Below are 23,687 nucleotides of genomic sequence, written 5' to 3'. Positions count from 1 at the left end.
GTTTCAGACATGGAAATCACACTTGTTCTTGCCCACGGAAAATGCAATCTCGTAGCGAAGCTCTCCACAAGAAACAGCGACGTTGATGTTTCCACCTTCCTACCCCCTTCCCCTCTCCTCTCAATTAATTGCAGCAATCTTTCTTGTACGTGCAAGCTATCTATCGTCCATGCATCACTCCATTGCTAATTTCGATCGGAATGCATCTTTGCACCTTCTCACCTCACTCGTGCATGGGTTTTACAGTAATCGTGTGTTTGAAGGTTCATAGAATGATATGATCTGTTTGTGTTCTCCCCCATATGATAAGAAAAGGTTGCAACGGAAGTGAGTGACAACGGAAGCTGCACCGACGAGAGACACAGCAGTGGAGTCTGCAAACAGCTTCTCGACTCAGTGTGCCACCAGAAGAGTGAGTGCATTCACAGTTGTTGTACAGTATCAATATGATGATAAGATCTCAACTGTAGTGTCTTTTGATTCAGCTTTCTGGGTGTCGAATCGAGGACTTTGGGTGTCTAAATCTTAGGAGGTTTTCAGTGTGATGTTTCAGATCACAACTAATATTGAGATATATTAATATACAAAACATTTTTATTGATAAACTAACCCTTAATTTCTAAATATTTTTCATTTTTAAAAGTAATTTTATCCTTCGAATGGTTTGTTTTTAATCAAAGAATCAAAAGAAAAAAAAAAAACTTTCATCATAAGATCGTAATGAAAGTGCCTGTAATAATAATAATAATAATAATAATAATTTCCTTTTCTTTTTGATCCACACCTGCTCACAATTGGAACTGTAAGCAAGCAAGCATCAAAGAATCTGAACACAGAAGTCGCCTCCCTCTTGCTATCTTCTTCTTCATGAGGTCTTCGTTCTCGATACGTTTCGTTCACGCTACGACGACGTGTGTCTGTGTCAACCTCCTCCCGAAGTCGAAGAAGGTAAGGCTTGCTTTGGTGCACCTCTCCTCATCTAACGATCCACAGCCACATAATCCAATCACAAAGATCAAGAAGAAACCATGCTGCTAAATACGACGATGACTTGTGGGGCTTTGAAACGAGTAGTTGGGATGAGAAAACCATGCTACAAGCTATTGGAATCCCAACTTTTCATCCTTCTAATTTGTCCTCATTTTTCTTTTTGAACACCATCCAAGTATAAACAATTCATATTATATATATATATATATATATAAATATAACTTGATAATTTTTGTAAAACTATAGTAGATGGACTTCCAAGGCGCTGACTATTTTAGTCGATGATAAAGAGTTTGATAGTTTATCGTAACATTCTGAGCTTCAATTTCGTCTTTGTTACTTATTGTTTATAAAAAAATAATTTTTTAATATATAATAATAATAAAGTGACACTCGATTTCGAAAGTTTAAATTTTATAATATAATTTTGAGATTTAAGATATATTTTATCGTTCCTAAAGGAAAAAAATGATCGGATGGATATTTAAGTGAAAAAAAATTACAAATTGATTTATTATTATGTTTGGGGCTTTTTTTTAGTCTTTCTTTCTAAACCTTTTGGTAATTATAACGGTCGGTAAATTGACCGGCTTAATTTATAGTTTGACGAATCGTGGCCATCTTTGCCAACTTTCATTTTTGGATCGCTTCCATCTTCCGTCTCGCCCGTATTCTCGTCGCCTCGTCCTTCATACATGTCCTTGTCTTCGTCCCCGTTCCCCGCGCTCCCTTCCCTGCCATTCTCGCCGTGTCGGCCTCGCCCTCCCAGACCGAGGCTTCGGCTTGCGGCGGTAAGCGAGAGTCGGGCGAGGGATGCGCCTCGCTTGGAGTCGGACCGGGCTCGGCGGTCGTTCGGTCACTCTGAACAGGTGAAGAAGGTGTCCGGTGCCGAGAATGGAGGATTGGACGTGCTTTATGATGATGGGTTCGGGGCCGTCAGCGTCAAGGACTACTTCGACGCCGCCAAGGCGATCGATAAGCCCGACGGTGGCCCTCCTCGCTGGTTCTGCCCTGTCGAATGCGGGGCGCCGATAAGGGACTCGCCTTTGCTGCTCTTCTTGCCTGGTGATCTTTAATTCTGGTTCTCGATCTTCTTTTTCTGTTTGTTTTTTGAACGGAAGTATTATTTCGTTCATGAACTTGTACAATCTCTACGAGATTGGCGATTGATTCATATCTACTAGGATACGTTTCTGACCCGACTCTTTTTGTGCAGGTACCGATGGCGTTGGAATGGGGTTGATTTTGCATCACAAATCTCTTGGAAAGTAAGATGCTTACGCAGTATGAATGAGTGGATTTATGAATTTAGCTCGTTGAGTTCTGCAAGAAATTGGGAACTAAGTCTTCGCAAGATTTTACAAATCTTTATTATTTGTCTTTTGCTGAATAACCTTCGCCATTGTTGCATTACCTCATTTTAACAACTTTTGTTTTTTTTTTTATTCAGTGAATTTTTGTTCCCAATTTCTGATTATGTTTATGATCGGTATTCTTTCCATTTTTTCTGATCTACAGGGTTTTCGAAGTAAGGTGCTTGCACATCCCGATAAATGATAGAACACCATTCGAAGGTTTGGATCATTCTTTAATCTGTGTGTTTGAGCACTTCCTTCTATTTGGCAATTCCTTCTGCTACAAATGTTTTCACTGTTCCTCTATGGATGTTTCTATTGCTAGATTATGGGATAAATTGCAATGTAATATTTCTTGGAATCAATGTAATGTATTATGGCAGGTAATTTTTTTCTTTCTATTTTTGATTCAATTAGTCTTGTAAGCTAGAGTAGATTTACAAGAAAATCTGATGAATTTACTTATACAGCTATCTAAAAAGAATTTGTTGTGCATCAACATTTTTTATTTCTTATAGTGGAGACAATAATTTATCTGGTTTTCATTTAAATTACAACTTTTTTTGTGATTTATAAGAAAAGATTAAAAACAATTAGGGAGTGTTTGTAAGAAATGTCTATCCTTATGTGGTATCAACTAAGACAAAAGCTTATATAGACATGCTTGCTTACCTTGGACAAATAGGATCTACGTTTTAAGGAAAACGATCCTTCTTCAGTAGTAATTTGTTGCTCTTTTAACATAAAGCCACAAAAGTCACCTCTAAGAATAATTACCACACCTATTGAACAAGTCGGACACCTATAATGATTAAAGATGCATAGAGACTTAGTAGCTAGCCACCTTAGGAAAACCCCTTTTAATCATTACTGCAATGGTGGATTTTTGATACAGATCAAATAGGTGATCATGGATGGGCCGCTTAGAATTCATAAGAATTATGTATGTGGTGATAAAACCCTCAATGAGAGAGGCCATGCACGATAGTTTTTCAAATATATTTATTCTGAATGAATCGTTATGCTTTTGGTGGCTCTCACAATTGTGAAGTGCCCTTGGGGACCAAGCTCATCTTGGTTACATGATGATCCCTTTGTATTTGAGATGGAGTGAGTGATAATGAAATGTTTTCCTGAGCTTCATTTTATATATGCAAGCAAAACTATCCAATTTTAAGGCAGATAAGCAAAACTATATGCACAATTGTTCCAAGTACTTTTGTACTGATTCGGTTTGGACATACACCAAGCAATCTTTTCGTTGTTGAGGACTACCTTTGACTTCTGCATATGAAATTTCAAAACTGTAATGCATTTGTTGAGGCATGGTGCCATTTGTAACTTATCGGCACATGCGATGAACTGTGTAGCAATGTTTAGACATTAACATACGATTATAGATTTTGCATGGAAATAAACTATGATCGTATGATGGTCATATGGTATTTACTGCTCATTATGGTGCAGCATGTTTGGCTCAAATTTCAGTCCAAAACTAGCATCTCATTCTCACTTGGTACTTTGAATTCATCCTTGAAGTTGGGGTATCAAAATAGATTTAGTAACCCTTTTTGAGTTGTTTTTAGTAAGTTGAGTGTTGAATTGGCATTATTACTTTCCCTATATTTGTTACTTATTCTTTTGTGGTTGTAATATAGGGTCCATCAACTTATTATTATGGTAGTACGTAATGGGGTATGTGTCATTAACCAAGAAAGTTTTTTCTACTCCCATTTAAAAGTACAGCATAAGGATCATGTTAGAATGTTTTATTTTGTAGTAATCAACTAAACTATGCCTGTGCATGTTTTTTTTTTGTTCAATCCTAGGCATAGAAGAAGGACGTTGCAATATACAGTTGACAGACTGTATATTACTTGGTCGGATCTTGTGATCATGGATTTACACCAAATTTTGAAAAAAAAAAGATTCATGTAACTAGCCCCAGATTGTTAGTACATTATGGCTTGTTGTTCTCTCTGTTCCTAGTAGTGCTAGTGCATATGAATGAGTCAAGCAATGTCTTGTTGTCAATTGTTGTTTTTTTCAAACTCCTTCATTGCCTGGCTGTATCATCTATTGATGCCCTGGCATGAACATATATTAGCATATGAAACTTCTTAATGTTATCCTTTTTGTGCAGCCTCGGCTTGATAAAAAACTGAATTCTTAGCTTTTCTCTTACTACTAGTCAAAGTGACATTCATCCTGCCTCCAGATTTTTAAAGTGCTTCTGTTTGCATCTTGTTAACTTGTTTGTCTTATAGATGATGCTTGATTGTGGAAGACCGTTTCATATTACTTTCTCTTTCGTCTTTTGTTTTTGTGGGTGGTTTATTTTTCTTTTGGTGGATTGTGGGGTGTTTTGTATATGCTAAACTGTTAAAAAGCACAGGTCTTCCTAATCCTAATGGATCGTATTTTTGCACTAAGGACTTGTAAAGTTTGTGGAGAACTCTGTGAAGAATGAGCATGCTATGTCTCCGGATAAGCCTATATATCTTGTTGGAGATTCCTTTGGTGGATGCTTAGCTCTTGCTGTTGCAGCTCGCAATCCTAACATTGACTTAGTATTAGTGTTAGTCAATCCAGGTTTGTAGCACAAATGCTATTTGGTGGCCTTGCAAAATTTTTTAAAATAATTCTTGATTATCTAAGTTGTTACTGATGTACGCATCATTTCCTTCAGCAACATCATTTGGCAAATCTCAAGTGCAGCCTTTAATCCCTATCCTGGAGGCTCTACCTAGCAACCTTCATGTTACTGTTCCTTACCTTCTTAGCTTTATCATGGGTTTGTGTCTTTATCACATTCTCGTTTTTTGCTTCATATAATAGATAATAGATTTACACTTTCTGATCAGGAGTGATCTTTGTTAAACTTCGGTCAAAGGAATGAGATGCTATGGAGTTGAGTGAATTAGCTCCTGCAAATTTAGTAACTAAGCTATGATAGTATGGTGCATATAATATCAGATTAGATGACATGAGTACTTTGTGATAGGGTTCTCAATTTCGATGTGTACCGCCCGGTATGGGCGATATGTATCGGTCCGAGAGGATATTGGTACACAGACCATCCTCTACCGGGCAGTACCAGTGTTTTGACCGGTATCGAGGCGTATCGACCGGTACCGCCCTGGATTTCGATCGTTACTGAGGCATACCGATCAGTACGCCCTAGTGTGATAGGTGAAGATATTTTTAAGGTTTTAGGGTGTATCATCGGTACGCCCTAGCGTACCAATGGTATATACCGGTACGTATCGTACTGAGATACGGACCGGTATTCAAAACCCTACTTTGTGATATGTTTTTCTTCTAATTCAACATCAGAAAATTATGCAAGTAGTGTGCTGATATGGTCATCAACCGAGTATTCTTGATCAAGTCATTCCACCAGCTGTCCTAGTCCAATTTATGATTTTTTTGTGATTGATAGGATCTTGAGATTACCATTTGTTGAATATAAAGTGAGAAATGTTTAGAGAAGCAAAAGAGGATCTGGTACAATTTGTTACTGATATACATATGACAAACAACCAACATAGCTATCTTAGCTAAGTTACCATTCAGGAAATAAAATAAATTCTCCATGTGGCCATAAAGCATCAAAAGCACGTTGACAAATGGTGGAGCTTTGAAACGAGGCATGATACATCCCTGCACATCTGCGGCTAGGCGATTGGGAAATGATATGATCTAAAGATGGACAACCAACCATCCTTTTCTTACTAGGATCTCACGAGATTGAATGTGGTTGTTGAGTTCCATTCACATTAAAATTTAACTTTTGGAGGTATCATGCAAAGGTTTGGGTGGTGCTGGGTGGATTCAAGTCAGGCACACTTGTGGAAGTGCCAAAGAGCTCTAGCAATCTTAAGGATTGGTAAAAAGATGAAAAATATAGGAATGATGAGTAATGTTTTTTCATAAGACAGAATTCAGTTCATCCAAGAGGCTTTGCTACATATTTGCATATTAAAGAATGAAAATTGCTAATATTTCATCCAGAAGCTTTTGGAATCTAGTGCAATTGTGATGTCCCCTTTAGTTCCATAGGAAGTAAGTGAGTAGTGATCCTTTATATTGGGTATTTAAGAAATAACACACTAAAAGAGAAGGTATCACTCAGATGAGAATATTGAGATGGATGTATACATATAACGAGGATAAACCTTGCAAAATACATATAAAATGGTTTTGGACTTGTCAAAGCAGATTCATTAACTAGGGTTACGGTGTTGCCTACACCAATAATTTCATTTGGTTGCCTGGATATCATGCACATTATGTGAGTTATGTCAATACTAAGGCATGTGTCAATGTGCCAATGGAACTGAACACATAGAAGAAAAAGAAGTGATGCAGGTAGTTGAAAGCTTCTCTCCTGTGATATTCTCTTTCCTTTTCACTAGAGTCTGAACCTGAACCTGAAAAGAATAGGGGCAAGTGGAGTCCTAGGCAAGTATAAATTAATTTGGTCAGAATTAGACTTGGATCCAAATCATGCACAACATGTGAATTATGTCAATACTAAGGCATGTGGCAATGTGGCAATGGAACTGAACACAAAAGTAGAAAAAGACATGATGGAGGCAGTTGAAAACTTCTCTCCTGTGATATTCTCTTTTCTTTTCACTAGTCTGAACCTGAACCTGAAAAGAATAGGGGCAAGTGGAATCCGAGGCAAGAATAAATCAATTTGGTCTGAATTAGACATGGATCCAAATCAGCCAGTATAACTTAAACATAAACCAGTTCAATACCCCAGTTATGGAACTTGTTCTTTCATTGAATGAGAATTTTTGGCCAGAGCATCAATTCTTGCCTTCAAATATGATTGAGGTAAGTTAGCTAAGATGTAATGTGAGAAATGGTAGAGGAAGATTTAAATAACGTATTGGTCCTTTGTTTGAACAGTGACATTGTACTCTTTGATAGAGTTCCATCATAGAAAAGGGTCCATTTGTCTCTTCGGAGACATCCGATAGAATTGGAAAAGGGTCCATATGTGGCTGATGCCATAAGCAGGGATGCAGATCTTCTTGTTGTATCATTCCTTTCAACAAAATTTGGATGTCATAAAAGACGCTTGCATGTTTTCTTATTGTACTAGTCAGGGTTCGTCTTTTTGGTTACCGGACCCGTCTTGGAGATTTGTCAGTACGGTACATACCTGTTTGTATAGCTGTACCAACACATGGAATTCTGGGGCGTGCCAACAGGGACTTGGGTGAGCCATGTCTCAGTGGCGAGCCGGATTGGTACGTACCACCCGTATCATATTGACTAAGGCGGTACAGCAAACCTTGGTACTAGTTACCTTATTCTCTCTGGAAGCAGTATTCCACTAACTGTTTTGGCTCATTGGCAATAGGTGATCCTGTAAAAATGGCAATGGCGAGTGTGGAAGATAACCTTCCTATACTGCGAACATTTGAAGAATTGTCAAACAGTCTCACTTCATTATTGCCTTTGCTTTCGGTAAGACTACTCAATTAATTCTCATCTATTTGCTACCTCTATCTAGTTCAGAATTTATGGAAGGATATCAGTAATCACTGTGTTTTACACAATGCTTTATTAATGCAATTATAGAAGGACAATGCATTGTGATGTGTTCCTGCCATGCAAAAGCTTTAAGGACAATCCAATGCAATTACACAATGCTTTGTTTTTCAATAAGTGCTATTTCTTCTTCATGCGTAGGCTTTAAAGAAAATCTCATTTCTGAATTTGAAGTCTTACAAGGTCTACGTTATTGCGTTCATATGCACTTTGTTTCAGGAGGGCAGTTGAGCTCAGCATGTTCACTAATGAGATCCTTTCTGCCAGTCTTGATTTGTCAACACATATTTTTACCTGTATCTCTACTGCTTTTAAATTCTTGTGTAGGTTTTGTTGATCCATTGCGACACTCTCACTTAATGACTAATTCTGTTTGGCATCTTTTTTCTGGGAAGTTTCTGCTAAGTATCTTCTTTCTATAGCTGCATCAGCTTCTATGTGTGGCATGTGCTCGAGAGAGAAGAATGGGAAGGTTTTCCATGCTTCAATCTCTTATAGTAATAAATGCGGATCCTCCAAACTTGGACGTGCCCTTTTATGTCCTCATGGCAGCTGAAGTCTCAAATCGGACACTCAACAATGACTACCAGGGAAACAACTGATGTAATGACATGTAGTGACCCTTCATCAAAAAGTGATGCATTGACTTGGGCCATTGAGTCAAGGCAAAGTAACTGAACAGTGACCAAGCTCATCTTTTTAAATTAGCCTATGTCCAGCCTGTTAAACCGAGAAGATACACCAAATTCAATTTGAGCTCAAAACTGGGTCCTATTGACAACTCAATTTTCCAATAGGGCTTGGCAGAAGTCAACTTGACCACTAGTGTTCCACAAAATCTCAACTCCAACCCTGTCCATGTACCTGATGGTTCATTTATATTGGTCAGATGCAGGTCAGTTTTGGCTGATCCAACAGGCTTGGGACAGGATTGACTGGAGCTTATGGTGTCACACTACCACACCTCACATGTGTGCAAATGTAATCAATAACCAAGAAACTATCACATTAGCTCATTATTCAACAGCAAGATTTTGTTTCTGACTATTTGGGATAAGGGGCATGCATCATTTCATCATCATTGAGAAGAACAAATCAGCTTAGTCAGCCCTATTCATAAGATACAGCACTATTACTCTGTCAAGGTTATGAACCCGTTATCTAATGATTTTTCATCATCATTAAGAAAAGTAAACAAGCCCCTCATTTTTATAAGACACAGGGCTATTATTGCATCAAGGCTTAAGCCCAAATCTTTCATTAACTGAAAAGGTAAGCATCTGTCAGTTACTCTATCATCTACAGTGATCAGCTTTAGATGGACATTGCATTCAATTTCTTTCTTGCATATGTATATTTTGAATCAGGGAAATAAAAAAACTCAAACACGACAAATTACCTTGATTTGTTGTTGAGTGGCTGGGACCAAATCCTGAGCCAGCTTTGTTATCTTTAAGAGTTGACTGGTCTGTTATCTTTTGTGTTTGTGCACCTGTATATGGGTGCTTTTTTCTAGTCATGCTTTTTTAACAAAAATAGGTATGGACCACAAATGAATTAACTCCTTAAGCTTACAAAAAGAGCACCCTAAATTCTGTAGTTGATATTAATTCATTTTGGAAAATTAATCTCAAATATCTTTAAGCCAGCTGATCAATATTTTAATTGTTAACTTTCTCTTTTGGTCATACAAGTATGGGTCAGGTGGATGCCTGTTTGAATAATGGACACCAGATCTAACAGATTGACTTCCAGCTGTTTTATTATTATATTTGAATCCAGTGTTATCAGAAATATCTTTTATTGACTGTATGTTACAAGGAAAGTGCAAAATGAAATAGCAATCTCATGATTTTTTGAAATCTAAACTTTCATTTCAAGTGCGTGCCTCTATTATTTTGTGCAGTTGAACCACGAAAACAGTCTTTTAGGTTCTAGCCTTCTAGGATTATCTAACATATATAAGATAGAATGAAATCAATGAATAATGTTTAGAATATTTAGTAGTTTATAGCTAGATAGATCAGACAAGATTAGTGCGTAACTATTTATATTTTCAAATTTTCAATTTGATTTGCTGTTTTGATTAATTGTTTTAACTTTTAAGTGATTTGAATTACTGCATAATGAATTGTGTTAATTGTAAATTCTTCTTTTTTCTGTAAACTTTAGAAAACCCTGTTTTCCAAAATGTTTTATTTGTTGGATTAATAAAGTTAATGTATGAACATTCTTTCTTAAGGCTATAGAGAAAAGTTTTCCAGATATACTAGGATGTACTGTTTAGCTATTAAGGGAAGTATATTTGACATGCATTTTATCTTATAATGCTACATGCTTGTCCTTTTACTCTTGCCCTCTCTTGTATAACATAAGAATTGATGACCTTCAGTGAATAGTAATTATAGGTGTATCATCAAAGTCTGGACCCCACAGAGGGTTAATTGGCAAAGATTGTTTATACCATGATACATGATTTATACAATATAACAGGATTTGGCAGATATCATACCCCGGGACACTCTTCTGTGGAAACTCAATCTGCTAAAGTCAGGTGCTGCTTATGTGAATTCTCGGCTGCATGCTGTAAAGGCTGAAGTACTAGTTCTTTCTAGGTACTTTTCACCATATAGGTGTGAATCTATGGCATGATTATTAGTGTATATGCAAAGGATGAATTCTTTTACTTATTTTTTGCAGTTTCTTGACATACTCTTTTTTCTAGTTTGATATTATATTTAAATAGGAGATGCATTGAGGATCATGTTAGGTCACAAAATTTTTACTTTCTCTTGTTGTTGTGTCTATTCTTGCATATTTGCATAATTCATATATCTTGGAGACATGTAAAAATGCTGCCAACTTTACCAACTTTTCAAGAGAAAAATTAGGTTTGATGCGTTGCTTTTTGGTTGACTTATGGACCTTCAATATATACACATTTGATTTGCTTTCAGGGTATTTTTGGAAATAAACTTTTAAGACTAACATATTTAGATACTTCAAAGAAGCTATCCAACATGTATACATGTACAAAGAAGCTTTCCATATCTTGATTCTTTTGTGTATTACTTCCTGTTTGCTGTCCAGTATGACTACTGGTTCGATTCAGAATGTAGATATATAACTTGTAGCTGTGAAAAATGTATTAGTGGCAAGGATAACCTGCTACCAAGTGGAGATGAAGCAGACCGACTTTGGGCTTCACTAAAGAATTGCAAAGTTAGATATTTCAAGGACAGTGGTCATACCTTACTACTGGTAAGTTGCCATTACTGATCAAGGGACAACCTATGTTCTCTAATCCTTGAACATTCTGTTTCTTTATAGCTTACTTTTGTTTGTGAATTTGTGATTGCATTGTGTTTCTGGTTTCATTGAGGGCTTTGTGCCCAATGCACTTGGGTGGTAAAAAATCAATGCTAGACAACAAGTTCTGGGTTTATTGAAATAATTTAGCTCTGTGATGTGCTAAATTTTCATTGTTTCTATTAAAAACCAGTTTATACTTGAACATGAAAGCTGAATAAAACCTTAGATGTTAGAACTACTGTCTTTGTTTATAGTAGAGCAGCCTTGCTTTTTGAATTGTGAAATAGTTGGTAATTAAAATACCAGAGCCTAACCAATTGGCTGGATAGGAAACACTAAATACTCACTTTTCATACTTTTTCAGGAAGATGGCATTAATCTGTTGACTATTCTTAAAGGCACTATCACATACCGTCGGTCAAGACGACATGATAATGTAACAGATTACCTTCCTCCATCTGTCAGTGATTTCAAAACAATTCATCAAAGTGATAGGTAGCTTGTCTGTAATTCTATTTTACAAATCATGTTTGATGATCAACATTTCTTACTGAATCACATCTAACACTTAATAACTACAGGTGGTTTAAAGTTGCAACAAGTCCAGTCATCTTCTCTACCCTGAAAGATGGAAGGGTTGTGAGGAATCTTGCTGGGGTTCCTGATAAAGGTCCTGTATTATTAGTGGGTAACCATATGCTGATTGGGCTCGAACTTCGTCCCATTTATGAAGAGTTTTTGAGGGAGAAAAAAGTTATCATACGTGGCATGGGACACCCAGTTTTGTTCTCGAAAGCAACTGAAACCTCACGGAAAGAGATTTCTACCATTGATACCATGAGCATCTATGGTGCATTGCCTGTGACTCCTTCGAACATGTATAGGCTGTTTTCAAGAGGATCATTTGTACTCCTTTATCCAGGAGGTGCTCGTGAGGCCTTGCATCGTAAGGTAGCTACACTAAAATTTCTTTTACCTGTTTTTAAAGAATCCTATTCATCATGCGAGCTTTCTATTTACACTAAAAGTTCTAATTCACTTAAACATGGAGACGAACTTGCTTATTTTATGGTAATTCATGTTATATTGATGGTCCATAGAGGTTCTTTATCATTTTCATTCACAATTATGTATTCTGGATTTCTAAGTGAGTGAATTTATGGGATCTAAATGAAGTGAAGCCATACAATTAGGTTGAGATATTCACGACATGTCAGAAATAATATATTAATAACTGAACTGCTTCCAGCCACAAGTTTGCCGAACAAGCTCACCACGCTGCATACATGCCTAAAGTACAAGCAGCAATGGGAGAGAGGTGATGGAGAGTGGGAGACAAGGAAGAGAAAGGTGGAGATGGGGGAGAGGGAAGCAGAGAAGTGTTGATACAGCTCATACCCCATTAGAAAGAGCTTTTCCCTTTTTTGCAGGAATACATGGTCTACAAGAGTATATGAGACATCAAGGCTTGTTGCATTATAAGATATAATAATACCTCTTGCTTGTTGGAGCAAGTCATCTATAGCACATCAGCTTAACTTTTGATTGTTAGAACTCGATACAACATTTTAACCAGTCAAAACTTGTTACTTGGACTTCCTATGGAGAGAGAATGAAAATTACTGATGTTAATACATTGGTTGAATTGTGCCTCCAAAGGCGTGTGTGGTTTCAAGAAACCAGGACTTGAAAGTTAGGAAGTGTGACACTTGTCTTTGGTCCAAAAAAATTGATTGAGGAATTGAGAAGCTCAACTTCCAAATGGAGAAAAAAAGGCAGTTGATTTTAGTGCTTTGGTAAGTGAATAAAATTTTAAATTCAAATTCCTTTTCTAGAAATTCAAAGCCACTTTTAGTTGTAATAAAAGAGAGCTACTTTTAATTATCACTAAATGCCAATCAAACGAAACAATTATGAGAAAGTATAATATTGCTTCACCTCACTTTCTAGTTCCTACCACTATTAGAACTTGTAGTGAGCATGGTTCGTCTTACCTGTCCGTACAGATGTAATGACACATGGTGTGGTGGAGCATATTGACGTACCAATATCTACCACCCATACTGTTTTTGTATCAAACCGGTGTGTACCGCCCATACTCTGTAGTATGCTACAGTATGACGAACTTTGGTAGTGAGTTCCCACTCTAACTACCATTTACAGTTAAATATGCCCAACTGTGTGAATTATCATTTTGTCTTCTCGATGAGGATTCATCAATGAGTAGCCTGCTTAATACATCATGATTAGAGTCCTAAACAGTATTTCCATCCTACAACCTTTTAACGAAGTTTTATTTTACAGTAGCCTAAGAAAGAACAGCAAACACCAATGGGGCTTCAAGTACTTACAAGTTACAACATTCTTGTAGTCTACTATAAAAAAAAGTTCTATTAGAATATACTTCTGAATTCTAACATTTATACTCTCAATAGATGCTACCATTGGCTGATAATTTTCATTAACATTTGAGTTGATGCATGGATGCCTACAGGGTGAAGAACATAAGTTATTTTGGCCAAAGAATCCTGAATTTGTTAGAATGGCTGCTCGCTTTGGGGCCACAATTGTGCCATTTGGGGTTGTTGGAGAGGATGACATAGTGGAGGTAACCTGTTGACTTTGTTGTTTCAGCAAAACTAGTTTATTAATTATGTGTAGGCTATTATCTTCTTTAATATCATAATCTTTGTCACTTTTGTCATCTTAATTATGCATATGTGAGGTGCTGCTTCTTTTAAATGTAATATGGAGCAAATGGTTATGCTGGTCTGAATTGCCTGCTTCATATCGACTGATTTTCTTGCTATAGATTAACAGAAGACATTGAGATGACTGTACAAATAACCAATATGAGATTACTGACTTCCTCATAAACAATAAACTTTATGAGAGTGCTTGTCCCCACCAAGAAAAGGATGTGAGTGCTTCATTTCTATAGCTTCATTACACGGAGTATGTTTACCAGGTCAGGCAATTTAGTGGTTCATCAAGGGAAAGATTCTGAAACCAACAATGACAAAACTTGGTTCCAACTTTTTTGTGGTTAAATGGTTGGAAAAAAATCCGGGGTCTCTAATAATTGGGACATTTTACTTTTTGTTGTTTGTTGACTGCATGATCTTTTCCGCCTTGAGGATCTACTAAAGTCCATAATGTTCATTAAGGACCATCACTTCCTACGCTTGAGATGGACTATAGCATGGTAGATGGAGAATAGAAAGGGATGTCCATAACTTCATATCACAGAACATGGGAAATAATATGATGTTAGCTGTCTACTATATTTTTATTGAGAAGAGGAAGCATTCAAACTTTAAGTTGTGACCTTTCCTTATAGGCTTTTAATCAAAAAATTTTGGCTGTTTTTATTTCTTTTCTACCTTTTTCACATTTATGAATCTTTACAATCAATAAAAAGAACTAAAAGCAAGAGTAATGATATGAATAACAGACCTGGCTAACAAGATCTTTTCTATTTACTTGAGAGAATTGGTTTTGCCATGATAGAAAACCACAAGAGGCATTTTAAAGGTTTTAGCAGCTAAGTTATCTTCCTATCATTCTTTTTTATTACCAAGTCAAATGAAAAACTTGTCTGACAATCTTGGTATGACTAGTAATGAAACTAGACTTTCTTATAATTGTATGTATTTAGTGTACAATATTTGGGATTCTAAATTCATGCTCAGACAGACAGAGGTGTTGCTTCATGCACTGAGCTGCTCTTTTATGTGGAATTTTTAAACCAAGAATCCATGCTTTATATAAAGAAAGTGCCTTATGGTATAGCTGTGCAGGTTCCTCTTGCATATCAAGGAATGCAATTGTGTATCAGACCCATACCCATCTCCGATTGAACTGGTATGAGTCTAGTCCATGCCAGTGTACCAACACATGTTATGTTGGCATGTATTACGGTGCCATATTGTTGGTTTTGGGGTAGGGAAGGAAGAGGGAAGAAGAACAAGGTGGAGATGTAGGAGAAGAGGAGGTGGTGAAGGAGATGGGGGAGGAGAAAAAAGATGTATCAATCTGACAATGATGTGTGGCAGGCCTACATTGAGGTGGGCGGTTCCCAAGAAGTCACACATTTGTGAAAGATGAGAATAGATTCTGAAAACCCTAAGAATGGGGATTAAAAAAAAGACAATAGTGTTGGTCTCTGTTGTCATGGGGTGTTGCTGCAGCTCCACTATACCACAGCCGCAGTCATGCAGTGCAGGTGCTCATGCAATAACGATAACCCTTATTCATGTATTGCCAGTGTATTTTGGTTTGTTTTTGCATTAGGCAGCTTGTACAGGTTTGCATTAGTCTTGGCAATCCCATTTTGCTTTGGTGTATAGCTTGTAAATCTTGAATATGGAGCAAGCTGAGCAGTCGTCACATGATGCCGAAACCAGCCAAAATCCCTAAAAAATGCCTCCACATGAGGCCCTGATTATATGTTTGAGAAGAACCCTGTGTAACATACCAGGAGATGAGACCTTGATTATATGTTTGAGAGGTGACACAACACCTTTCGTGAGCTTGTTTTCTATTTGATGAAAGTGCTAATTGAACATTGGGCCTATGTCTACCTTTGAAGCCCTTTGTGTGCGTATAAAATCTAGTGTCTTTATATTACTTGTGGTCTCAGTTTTCTCATCTTTTTTGGGTGATGGAAAGATCTTACCTTGCATTCATCATTTTAATTATTTTTTTTTCTTCCATTTTCTGTATAGGTCCTTCTTGGACTATACAAGGTTAAGATCTAGGTTGACCCTTGTGAGTTGTGAGCAATTGTCACACGAGTGTCATATGACTTAGCAATCCTAGCTAAGTACATGATGGTGTCCTTGTTCATGTGTGGACTACTAAATACTGGTTGGTATGAACTATCCGGCTGATTTTAAGTGCATCTATTGAGTCACTGGATTGCCCAAAATGCTGGGTATTATGTATGCCACTCTGTACAAGGTCTATAGGTCTTCGACTTGAGTTCATATGTCAAGCCTATTAGTCCATTTGGCTTGTAGGTGAGGATGTCAGAGTCCTAATATGCTTAGGAATTTAGAACAAGTTTTTATAAAGTTGAGCAAAGAAAAAGATAAAATATAGTCTTTATTTTAGCCAAGAATTATCATGCCTCTTGATATAACAATGACAGCAAAATAATTGCGACCTATGTTCATCAGCATATATGGGTCAGCACCGTACAATAAGCATGGCACAGAGCAATCACCCATTCTTTCTAGCAACATTAGATCCTAGAAAAGCTATTAATTCTATTTCTGAGGATAGAGATTCATAGAAGCACTGTATTATATTGATTAGTCATATCTCTTAAATTTGAATTAATGCTTCAACCAGTTCTTGTAATAAGCTTGTCATTTATCTTGACTAAAGGCTGATCTTGTTGCACAATATAAATGTAAACAGAAAAAGTTGTCTTACATGCCTATAAGGCTATAACGGATGGCAAATTAAAACAAGTCAGGTTAAATGTGCCTTTACATCAGTTCTGCAATATAAAGGGCGTGTTGGACAAATTGTTCTGTCAGGTTGGCAAGTCATGTCCATCATGCAACCAGATGAGTTTTTCCATCAATATGGCAGAAAATTTTCATTGCGACTTAATCATGATACAAATTGGTTTAGTCATTATTGACCTAATTACAATTTGCACCAAAGTTTAAGAAATAGTGACATGGTATCCTGTATTTAAATATTTATTTATTTAAATAGTGACCTAATTATCTTTCTGGCTTCTTAGTCCTGATGAGCATATACCAGTGAGGTCACTTATCTATCACTGAGATCTCTTACCATTAATCCTGAGCAGCATAAAAACATCTTAGACTTTGAGATCATGGAGAACTGCCTTGGAGCTTCACTTTTCATGTGAGATAATAGATTAACTGGTTACAACCTTAGATCAATGGATTGCCGAACCCATTCCGGTCCCTAGTAGAACTGTCGTGGGTCCAATATGTATTGATACGCTGGCATACTGACCAGCACCGAGGAACGAGGAGGAGGGTAAGGAGAAGGATAAGAAAAAAAGGAGGAGAAGGAGACTTAAATAGGAGGAAGAGGATAAGGAAGAGGCAAGGGAAGAAAAGTATTGGATGAGTTGGTGGTGATGGGCAGATGGGCTGGCGACAACGAGTGCCATGAGTAGTAGGATGCAAGGCAAAATTTTCTTTCCAATTGAGAGAGGGGTATTCAAGACCATAAATATCATTAAGTGCTCGCCTAGGTGCCCAGATGAGGTGAGGCAAGGCCCGAGCACCTCTGATCCAACCGAGGAGGGCAATTCTAAGTTTGCTACTGAGCCTAGGTGTTGGGCGCATCGATCATGCGCTCGAACCTGGTCGCAACCTGAGTTGAACCCAATTCAATTGAATGGGTTAAATGTTGTAAATACCGCCTCACATTGGAAAACCCTAGGCATTCAACCCCATTGCATGGAAGTTGGCTGATGGAAGATTGAGCAACCCTCTTGTGTGCAAGCCAGTTGGCAAGCAAAGATCGACATTCTCCTAGCATGGCGGTGCCTTCCCTCTCGTAGGCCATAATGGCAGTACCTCCTCTCCTCTCTTAGCTCTCCCTAATTATATATTTTTTATGAATTTTATTTTAATGATTATCTTTCTCCTTAATTATAATTTATATTTTTTATATTGGTGAGCGCCTTTCTTCATTCACGCGAGCACTTGGGGCCTTAGGCATTTCGAAACTTGATGTCTTTTAGTGCCTAGCCTTTGATAACACTATTAAACTCTAACCCTAAATTAAACAAATAATAATAATTCTAGACCAGGCTTACTATTCGGTTTATGTAGGTTACCAAGCGGTGATCTACTAACTAGACCGTAGTGTTTGAAATCCTTGGCTCACATCGGCAATTCAGCCTTAGACCAATTAGTTTGGGCTTGTATATATCGGTTTGGGTGGTATTTGGAACCATGGTCATAAAAACTGCTTCATGAGTTTGATCAATAGAAAAAATAAATTGGCCCAATAATCTTCTGGCCATTGTAGCATTTAATTTCTTTCTTTTAACACTCTTAACTTTTTCCTATGACAGAGGAAGTAATTTGCCTACCTTCGTCTTGTGTTGCTTCACAAGGTATGATGGACCTTGCTTAAGCAAAATGGTTATTGGCTAACTAATGTTCTGTTGGCTATTAACTTACTAGAATTATCTTTAAAATTTCCTAGTAATTCTAGAAACCTCCTTCAAGTTTTGATTATGATATAGTGGTTTTCATATGTTATTGTGGAAAATATGTGCTATTTTTGGATAGGGGGTTCAACATTTCATATCAGCAACCATTCTTAATCTAGTTTTCTTTATTGGGATTCTCTCCAGACTACTCTTTGCTATTTCCGATTGGCAATTTTCCCTCTTTTGCCTTTGTATGCCTTGCAAACATTCTGATTTTTGTATTGTTATCATGGTTCTTCATGTGATGGTTAAATAATGACTTGCGTATTGCACTTGGTAGCTGGTTCTTGATTATGATGATCAGAAGAACATTCCATTCGTCAAAGAGTGGATAGAAGAAATGAATCAAGATGTTGGGAAGATAAGGTACATTTTCTAATTCACATAATGAGAATGTTTACATTTTGTATAGTCTTATTCTCGTGAAACATAGCCTATAGATGTGGCTGCTTATATAATAGAGAGTTTCATGCTCGGGGGGTTACTTATGCTTGTAGGGTTGGTGTTGATGACGAGATTTCAAACCAGCAATTTTATTTTCCTGGACTTCTTCCAAAATTACCTGGTCGTTTATATTATCTATTCGGAAAACCAATTGAAACACGAGGAATGGACATTCTGAAGCATAGAAAGAATGCAAATGTTCTATATCTGCAGATCAAGTCAGAGATTGAGCGCATAATCTCATACTTGAAGAGAAAAAGGGAGGAAGATCCATACAGGAACATCATACAGCGGACTCTGTATCAAGCTTCTTGGGGTTATTCCGCTGAAGTCCCCACATTTGATCCATGATAAAGATGACTTTCCTAAACCAATATGCAATACAGAGACATTTTTACTCAGATCTTCAACTGCATAGGTTACAGGGTTGCAAACTGTGTAAATCAAGAAGCATCGACCATGTTAAAAAATTTGAAGGTTTTGATCAATTATTGGAGAAGTTTGATAATAAAGCTAATTTTTCTGCCTTCATAAAACTGAAGGTTTGGAGAATTGATTTGCTATATTTCAATGATAAAAGTCTGTCCTAGAGATGTCACTATTTTGGCTACAACTATTATGAAACATTTTATTATTTTGAGTAAATTTTGGTGATTCCACTGCTGGTGACTGCTTCTGATAGCTAACTGAAGCATTAATATAGTGACAATTCAGAGTTTCAATCAGTAATTGCATTACAACAGTTTCTCATTAGTCCCAACAGGCAGTGTGGGGATATTAAGTAATAAATGACAATTGTCTGAACCAAATTTGGAGGGCCAGTGATTTGAATGAACAACAGTTAACTATTGATATTGGGAATGATCAGCAGATAATTTCTGTCTTGCAGTACATAAGTTCACATCATCGTCTTACATATAGATATGTTTCACCCAAGACTGCTGGTACAGAATAGAAACTTCTCAACTCAATTTTTTTATTATGCTGGTTGATGCCAAGTGAGGCCTTTATGTTCCTATTTGACAAGCTGCCATATATATTGGTTATTGTTATATTTTATAAACCACTTGACAGACCTCCCTACTATCACTACAACTTTTCCAAGGTTTTAGAAGGAATTGCTTAGAAAGTAGATTTTCAAATTGATAGGGTCTAATTCTAGAGCATCTCAGTTCCATCTTATGCATGTAGAAGGTTCTGATATATCTTTTCATGTAATTTTAGGTTGCCAGATAATATCATAAACTATAATGGATCATTAGTGATTATAGTTGTTTAAGTAATTACATTAAAATTTGCTTTTCATGGACCTGCCAAACTTTAATTGCTATCAACTCAAAAAATACTTGAGATTTGCAGTTTGCTCTAGTTACAGCTAGTTTCATTAGTGTTTAGATTTCTGTATTTATATTGGATAGTCAGTCTTCACATATTAGTTAGGAAAATAGATTGAAGACTGGTGCATGGACATTCAGCAAATAGGAAACTTTAAGTCTCTTGCTTGTGAGTACATATATGACCCAAGAATTACTGAATGTTTAATTTTTCTCCCTTAATTGCAATCTCATGTTGCTGTTTACAAACTCTACCAGGGCATCCTTTAAAATTTGAATAGCATCCAGTCTAACTAGTTGAACTTATGGAACACCAGTACAAACTGAAAATAAAAAATGGTGAAAGCCCAAACTCTGTGCATAGCAAAGTTAAAGACAATCTTTGGAGAAAATAATCAAATATATAACCTGATCTAAACTGGCATTTATTTTTTATCTGGATGGTACTTGATGTAATTTAATGAGGCATAACTTTTTATAGGACCAGCACAATTATATTACTACCTTTTGCTACTGAGTAGTGCTCTGAAGTCTGAACAACCATATGAATAGATTTAAATAGATGATGATCATGATATTGGACATATTATTGATCAATACCTCCAAACGTTTGATCAGCCTGATACTGATTGTGAATGTGATGATTAAGAAAGTAAAAGTTTCTATTAAAGTCATATGATTGTGAATGTGATCATTTAGACATGTTAAAAGTCATATATTTAGTTAAGTTTAGACTTCAGAGTACTTAAATATTTATTTATAGTTTCTATTAAAGTTTTTTTAGGTCTTCCTCCACATCTCCTCATATCACAAACATTAATCATTTCACCTCTTCTGACTATTACATTCGGAGGTCTCTTAAGCATATGCTCATATTATCTTAAACGATTTTTTCTCATCTTGTCCTCTATCGAGGTAATACTTAGTTGTTCACAAATAAAAGTATTTTTTTTTTTATCTTTCTTAGTAACTCTACATATTCATCTCAAAAAGATAAACTTTTTGTATATATTGTTTCTTAACTACTCAACACTTAGATTCTTAATGAGCAAAGATGCCAAATATTAGGTAGGAAGTCTATTGGTCGGAATTTCTCACCATTTAGCCAAAGCTTTTCTAGATTTTTCTTTTTATCATGCTTTTGGAAATTGAATTCAAAGCCTCTTGAGCTATGTTTGGGTGCACTTTGTTTCTTATCTGATGACTGCTAAGAAGCCTGGAACTTTTAAGTGACTGGGTCAAAATTCTCATTAGTAGCTAACTGGTTGCTGGTTGCTGGTTGCAGCAATCAAGTTATGTTGGCTTCATTATACAGGTAAATTTGAGAAAGTTAATTAGTGCTTTTGTGAGTTAAAAAACTGTTCATACCTAATTGTGGCTCTTCCCCAGAAGGTTTTCCTTTTAATTTGATTGTTTTCTGGTTCTCTATGCACTTTCTTTTGTTGTTATCTCCAAATGCACTTGTTTGTAAAGAAAAGAATATACTTACAAGTTACAACACTCTTGTTGGTCTATCCCATTTTTTCCTTAAAGCTAATGTGGCACATGGTAACCTTGGAATCTTTTCTTCGATCTAATTCTATTGAAATCAGCATACACAGCTGATCTGTAGCAGTAGGCCAACTTTGATTGCCTCAGCATGTCTTCCAAGTCATCATGTAATACATTTGGATTCTTGCTTTGTTTTCTTGGTGCAATCATTGCACTGATATGCAGTTTGAAAATGCTTGTTTGCGGAATGTTAAATTCCTAATGCTTGTGTGAGAAAGCTTAGATGGTTTTGTACAAAATTTGCTCCAGAGTGAAGCTCGTCTTTTCTCAGATCAACAGGGTATGATTGTCAGCTCAGGTAGTTTGTTCGGCACTGATAATTTGCTTACGTTCTGCAGGAAATCACGTGATTATGCTGTTCCTCATCTGTGTTGAAACTTTTTGATGTAAGAATATCATGTTTTACAAAGGCATAGCATTGCTAACATGAAGTTATGCAGATACAGTGATCTCAGGTACAAGTCTTTACAACAACAAAGCAGAGGAATGGAAGGGAGGAAAATGGAGTTCAGATACAAACAAACAGTTCTTGTTGGAAATGGGCAGTGAAGAAAGCCATTATTCAGCAGCGATACACTAAGATGGCATGTCATGGCGGTGAACTGTAGCAGATGGCTATAATCATGAATGCAATGACCAGAACCAAAAGGAGTGTGACGGCATCACCCCATTATGAGATGATCCCAGGCAGCAGCAACACCTCATTGTGGTGGAGGGAAGAAGGGAGAAGAGGAAGGCAGAGAAGAAAATGATGGCTTGTTGGGACCTCACTGCTGCTTGCGGTGTGCAGAATTAATGGCTCCTCATTGTCCTCTCTTTTATGAAGGAATCTTCTGTTGGTCAACTTCTATGAATTGGCTAAATGTCACTATGTCCCTCCACACAAGCAACAAATAGTCGTCTGTTAGAAGAAAAAGAGAAGACAATATATCCAAAGGTTTGACTCTCTCTCCATTTTGAGTTTTGATTGTGAAATGTTTTTCCATGCTTTAAATAAAGGAAAGTATAAGAATTTGGCATTTGGTAGTTGAAGTTTGAAAATGATTCATGTGGAACTTGTCAATCATTTTTTACTACTCAGGAGATTATTCAATCCATTGGGTCTTAGAGAATGAGGATATTGTATAAATCATTATAGTTGACCTCAGTATCTCAACTATCAATCATGGTAGTTGACCTCAGGATCTCAACCTTGGCATGAACACATCGTTAAACAAAAGGGGGATTTATCAAATTATTATTCAAGTTACTGTTTAAACCTGGTTTCTTTTATATGATTGATGTGACTTGTGATCTCTGGCATAATCAGTAATGACATCTCTTATGCTCATCGGGCAGCTAAGTATCTTTGAAGGATCTGGTCTTCATCAACTATCTTTTATGTAATGTCACAAAATGCAACTACTATCTTCTTTCTTGAGGAACAAATTAGACGTTGGGAAATCATCGCTGCTTGGCATAATATGTGAAGAGAATTTGGACGATCTTATTTACTCCCATTGTGTGTAGGATACATTTTTTAAATTAAAGTTCAACTAATATACTGATCCACAAACTTGTCATTTGGCCATTATGAACTAAATACTTCAACCTTTGTAATGGAGAAATTGTACTATACAAGTATACATGCAAGTCACTGTTTCTTTCTTCTTCTTGTTGGCTAGCTGAAAAGATTGTTATTAGGGCACTTGCATAACCTTGTCTTGATTGAAAATTTCAGCAAAGCCAGGGGACAAGAAAACAAAGCCAAGGCTGTCTGGTAGCCTGAGGAAGGAACTGAGCAAAGCTTGTGAAGTTTGGTTGCCATCCAATTTCTGCACAAGAATTTTTGAGTTGCTCATCCTCTTCCCCAGAGGACCAACAGTTCCTGATCGAAATATCTGAGCTACATGCACAAAACAGTGTTTTATTCTT

The 23,687-nt window shown here is 36.7% G+C and overlaps 1 protein-coding gene across 5 annotated transcripts; it reads left to right on the top strand.

Annotated features, from left to right (window-relative positions):
* The first annotated feature begins 1,611 nt into the window (after positions 1-1,611).
* On the top strand, positions 1,612-19,551 carry LOC135597782 (phytyl ester synthase 1, chloroplastic-like). 5 transcript variants are annotated; one of them, XM_065091243.1, is made up of 14 exons: positions 1,612-2,055; positions 2,207-2,258; positions 2,509-2,564; positions 4,779-4,937; positions 5,035-5,139; positions 7,574-7,612; positions 7,726-7,832; positions 10,410-10,549; positions 11,069-11,177; positions 11,593-11,723; positions 11,810-12,179; positions 13,723-13,836; positions 18,725-18,810; positions 18,942-19,551. In XM_065091243.1, the coding sequence occupies exons 1-14, from the start codon at positions 1,686-1,688 to the stop codon at positions 19,237-19,239; spliced, it is 2,136 nt and encodes a 711-aa protein (XP_064947315.1). In that variant the 5' UTR covers positions 1,612-1,685; the 3' UTR covers positions 19,240-19,551. The 5 variants fall into 5 exon arrangements, with proteins under 5 accessions (XP_064947315.1, XP_064947316.1, XP_064947318.1 ...); XM_065091244.1 differs by having other exon boundaries at positions 1,613-2,055; positions 10,410-10,531; XM_065091247.1 differs by having other exon boundaries at positions 1,968-2,055; positions 4,790-4,937.
* The last annotated feature ends 4,136 nt before the right edge of the window (positions 19,552-23,687 follow it).

The sequence above is a fragment of the Musa acuminata genome, chromosome BXJ1-11 (assembly GCF_036884655.1).
Source record: "Musa acuminata AAA Group cultivar baxijiao chromosome BXJ1-11, Cavendish_Baxijiao_AAA, whole genome shotgun sequence".
In the NCBI taxonomy this organism is placed as follows: Eukaryota; Viridiplantae; Streptophyta; class Magnoliopsida; order Zingiberales; family Musaceae; genus Musa; species Musa acuminata.
The sequence above is the reverse complement of the archived record's forward strand: the minus strand, read 5'-3'. Positions and strand labels throughout refer to the sequence as shown.